Consider the following 4,316-nt stretch of genomic DNA (forward strand, 5'->3'; position numbering starts at 1 on the left):
AACACATGGACTAATAATAAATTATTTATCCTAAAATAAATTCTTAAAATACACAGGGCTCAAAAGGAAATAAAACTAATATTTAGAAAATTAAAAATAATGAAGACAATTATATAATAAATGTTAATATAAAATGCGTTAAGGACTAAACTGAATAAATTTAAAAAGTTTATTCAGGGACTAAGTTGAAAGAAACAAAAAGTTTCAAATCAGGGACTAAAAATGAATAAAATAAAAGGTTTGTCTACCAACTAAATAGTTCATCCATATACTAAAATGAACATAATAAAAAGTTGCAAAAATGGTTATAAACCCTACATAAAATAACAAATTAACAAAAATGGATTTTAGGAACTATCAAACTATTGTTCTAACATGGTTCATTCTTTAATCTTCATTCCAAAAATATATATTTTATTAGTCAATAATTTTGTTGGGGATCTTATTAATGAATTTAGAGTCTCGTTTTGAGGTACCGTCAGACAGTCTCAATGACACCGTCAAATTAATATATATATATAGAAAATGAAGTGTAACAAGAATATGAAATACACTTAAAATTGATGAAAAGAGACTGCATAAGATATATCGTGTTACCTTGGATTGGTGGTACTGTAGAGATCCATGAACCACAAAATGGAAATCACATCTAACTAATGCGTGTAATTGACCTAATTAATTAATTAATTAAATCAGGGGAACTTAAGCCTTATTTGGAGTGCTAGAAAACCATTGCTAGAACTTGTTTTTTATCAATGAAATTGATTAACCTAATCCCACTTAATAACTATATATTTATAGGGTTTATTAGGGGAAAATAAGTCTGATTTGGGATGATGAAACTTGTTGCTAGAGCCATTACTCTTTCCTATTGAGGTTTTGTTATATGAGTTCCCATATGAGATAGCAGACTAATGTCATCTCATCAATTTGAAATAATGCAATACCAACCTGTTGCATGGACACATCGATATTATGGTGACGTCTGGTTCACGGAATAGGGAATGAATAGAATAGATATTCCTAGATAATCCATATTCCACCATTTGGTTCAATTTTTACAATGGAATAGCTATTCCATAGAATTTTGTATTCCACAAATAGTGATTCATAAATTAAACCTAGGAATAGCTAAAGCTATTTCATCACTCATATTTTCTTTGATTCCCAAATTAACCTTATCATATCTATTGATAATTTGTTCTACATTTCACACACACACAAAAACGGTCAAAACGCAAAAACATGAAAAATGGAAAAACATGAAAAACGCAAAAAAAAAGTGCAAACGGTTAAAACATGTAAACGATAAAAATGTGAAATGTGAAAAAGGTAAAAATTTAGAAAAGTGAAACATGAAAAACGTGAATAGCTACGGTTTTGTTCACGTTTGTACTATTAACTGGGTTTTTTTGTTTATCGTGTTTTTCACATTTGTACAGTTTTTATCATTTTTTACGTTTTTTCATCAATAATATATATCAAATATTTGAATAATTTATGATAATTATTAAAATTTAAAAATAAATAAAAAATTACACTTGAAGGGTAAAATTGTCTTTTAAACAACAACATTAGATATTCCATACAATCTCATCCCATCAATATTTATTTCTAAAGAATAGTTATTCTATTCTCTCCTATTCTATTCCTTGGAAAATCATATTCCATTCCATTCCGTAAAAGTTAGTAGCGTTTCTCCATTCCATGTCCATCTTGTGCCCGTATCCATTTTCTGTTATAGGTTATTATGAAGGTTATGTTTTAGAAATAACGTTTCATGTTCCACGTCGGTTTCCATATCCATGCAACATAGACACCAACTAATTTATGCAATGTTGTCTTTGATACAAACTCAATATGACAAAAAGTGCAAAGTGCATGAACAATTACAAATATCTACAGAGTACAACTAAAACTAAATTAGCTCCTAATAAACTAGCTCCATAGTGGAAGACTTTTGTTGAGTTACAGACCAAACCAAACTCTAATTGCTCCATATTCTTCTTCTGATGGCCCGTCCTCAGTCTGAGAAGGGAGTTTCGCCGGCAACTTTCTGCAATCATGGTGGCTATGGAAGTGAAAGTAAACAAAAAAGCATGTACACACTACCCTTCCACTCAAGGGCAAGATCTCTGCAGCTCATATAACTTACAAGACTGACTCAGTGATGAAGTCTTCAAAATCCAACCACATCCTTGTGTGACATTTTCAAAAGACATAGCCACACAAGAAAAAATAGGTGCACAAAATGCTACCTCCATTTGCCCTTATAGTTGACAGCAATCTTTTGATTCTATCTTAACCCAAGTGAATGACTCAACAATAAAGAGATCAAGAACACCTTACCAAAATTGCAAGAGGGGAAATAATACAAAACCCGTAGCCAGACCACAACCAATAAGCACCAGCTTGGTGATTTAAATACTTATCATGCATGTGGCGGTGCACTGGCTGCAGAGACGCATAAACAACTGCCGAAAAAAGAAGAGAGTGTTCCTTTGATAACAAATCAGCAGTCCCATGGAAAAATAATCACATTAGACTGCAAATGAGGTTGCTTCTTCAAGATATTCTTCCTTCTGAGCTGTCTGATCTTTAACTTTGGCCTGCACATTCCAGTAACAAAGTTTAACATAAATCATAACGAACATTCAACTAGCATTAGGCCATTCAATTTAAGAGGATTCAAAAGAAAAATACCTCAAATTGGTTTTTAACCTTTTCTGCTTTTGATAATATATATTCTTGTTGCAGTACATCTCTCTTCTGTTTTTTAAGTCTTTAGCTCCTCTTGCAACAAGCTTTTTTGGGCATTCGTTCTTTTGTTCTCTCTCTAATTGCTCTTTCCAAGCAATGAAATGAACCTCTTGTTTCTCTACCATTTCTTCAACCTCATTGCCCTGCACACTGCAAAAGCACAAAAGAAATAAATGATTTTAAGGGTCAATAATTATGCAACTTAAGAACAAAATAAACAAATATATACTGTTAATCAGTAGAACGATTTTATTTTCATTCGGATTGAACGATTTTATTTTCATACAAAGTTTAACATAAATCATATCATAATGAACATTAAGTTTCTATTACTTCCATTAACTCCAAATTTGGAGGTGAGAGTTTGGAGGTTAAAAGAAGTAAAAGTTTAACTTTCACTTAACATTCATTACTCTCCAACAACATTTCACAAACAAAGTTAATGTGATATTTAAAATTCCCTTACTCCTCTCATTTCCGTCCATTAACTTCTTCTCAAACAAGGGCTAAAAGTATTCAATCCAACAAATTTGGAATAGAGAAAAAATATTACAGACAAGGGAATTTAACAATGTGTCTGCCTTCTTGTATTCTAAAATTTTGCCACTTTGTAAATAGGCAATAGGAGGGGGCAGCGCCAACTTACCTGCAGTCTCCATTCGTCTGAGGTCTGAGAATGAAAATTTTCGCCCGCCACATTCTGCAATCATTGCTAGGATGAGTTCTCCAAAGATTGGTTGAAGCACCCATATCTTGATATGGATTTTCTTCGGGTTTTTTTACCATTCTTTTTCCTGCAAAGAATGATTTAACTAACTTAAAATCATCATATGAAAGTACTTAGATCTATTCAGATTTCTCCCTAATCACAAATTAAACAATCAGAGTTAGATTCAGATCTTTTTATAACAGAAGAAAAGATCAAAGATTCTCATTACCGCTCAGTGATATTATGGAAGTTAGGAAGCCAGGCGTAAGATATCTTTCTGACTTTCATGAGCTTCCTATTCCCAGCCCCTAGAGGTATAAATATTTCTTGCCGAGGACTAGCACGATGAAGATGGACTTACAGATGAAGCAATGACATTTCACCAAGGAGAACGGAAGAGGCTGAAGAAGGAGGAAAGGAGGCAGAGATGAGTTAACCTAAAGTTAAGCATAAGTTTGTTTATATAAAAATATAAAAGACAATAATAACCTTAGCCCTTGTTTGGGAGGAGGTTAATAGAAGTAAACGGGAGTAATTATAATATTAGACATTCATAAACTTATAATAATAATGGCTCTAATAATAATAATAAGGGTTAATTACAAATAACTATGATCATGTGGTTTAGCCGATTCGCAGACCGGTACTTGTGGTATTCTTTTTTTTTTTTTGAAAATGCAACCATGTGGTTTGTAAAAATTTTGCATTTGAGTTCACTTTGACCCTGTTTGGTAAAGAACCATTTGGGATAAAAAAACGGTTTTGACCAACTTTAGCGGTTTGACCACTGAAATCGCTGATTGGAGTGTTTGGTGGAGAGAGGTTTGAGAAAGAGTTTTGGGATGAA

The 4,316-nt window shown here is 32.4% G+C and overlaps 1 protein-coding gene across 1 annotated transcript; it reads right to left on the reverse strand.

Annotated features, from left to right (window-relative positions):
* Window positions 1-1,885: 1,885 nt before the first annotated feature.
* LOC136231825 (uncharacterized) lies at window positions 1,886-3,880 on the reverse strand. The gene is made up of 4 exons (XM_066020795.1): window positions 3,699-3,880; window positions 3,407-3,554; window positions 2,704-2,910; window positions 1,886-2,609 (listed from the first exon to the last, which is right to left on the reverse strand). Exons 2-4 carry the CDS (start codon window positions 3,544-3,546, stop codon window positions 2,513-2,515), a joined length of 444 nt encoding a protein of 147 aa, XP_065876867.1. The 5' UTR covers window positions 3,547-3,554; window positions 3,699-3,880; the 3' UTR covers window positions 1,886-2,512.
* Window positions 3,881-4,316: the final 436 nt, after the last annotated feature.

This window comes from Euphorbia lathyris, chromosome 6 (genome assembly GCF_963576675.1).
Source record: "Euphorbia lathyris chromosome 6, ddEupLath1.1, whole genome shotgun sequence".
In the NCBI taxonomy this organism is placed as follows: domain Eukaryota; kingdom Viridiplantae; phylum Streptophyta; class Magnoliopsida; order Malpighiales; family Euphorbiaceae; genus Euphorbia; species Euphorbia lathyris.

Excerpts from the sequence above, each read along its gene's own strand:
- LOC136231825 (XM_066020795.1), bottom strand. The coding sequence starts at position 3,546 with ATGGTAAAAAAACCCGAAGAAAATCCATATCAAGATATGGGTGCTTCA. Across the intron at positions 2,911-3,406 it reads CAGACGAATGGAGACTGCAG|TGTGCAGGGCAATGAGGTTG; the intron begins GTAAGTTGGCGC and ends GTGCTTTTGCAG. Across the intron at positions 2,610-2,703 it reads AGGTTAAAAACCAATTTGAG|GCCAAAGTTAAAGATCAGAC; the intron begins GTATTTTTCTTT and ends TGGAATGTGCAG.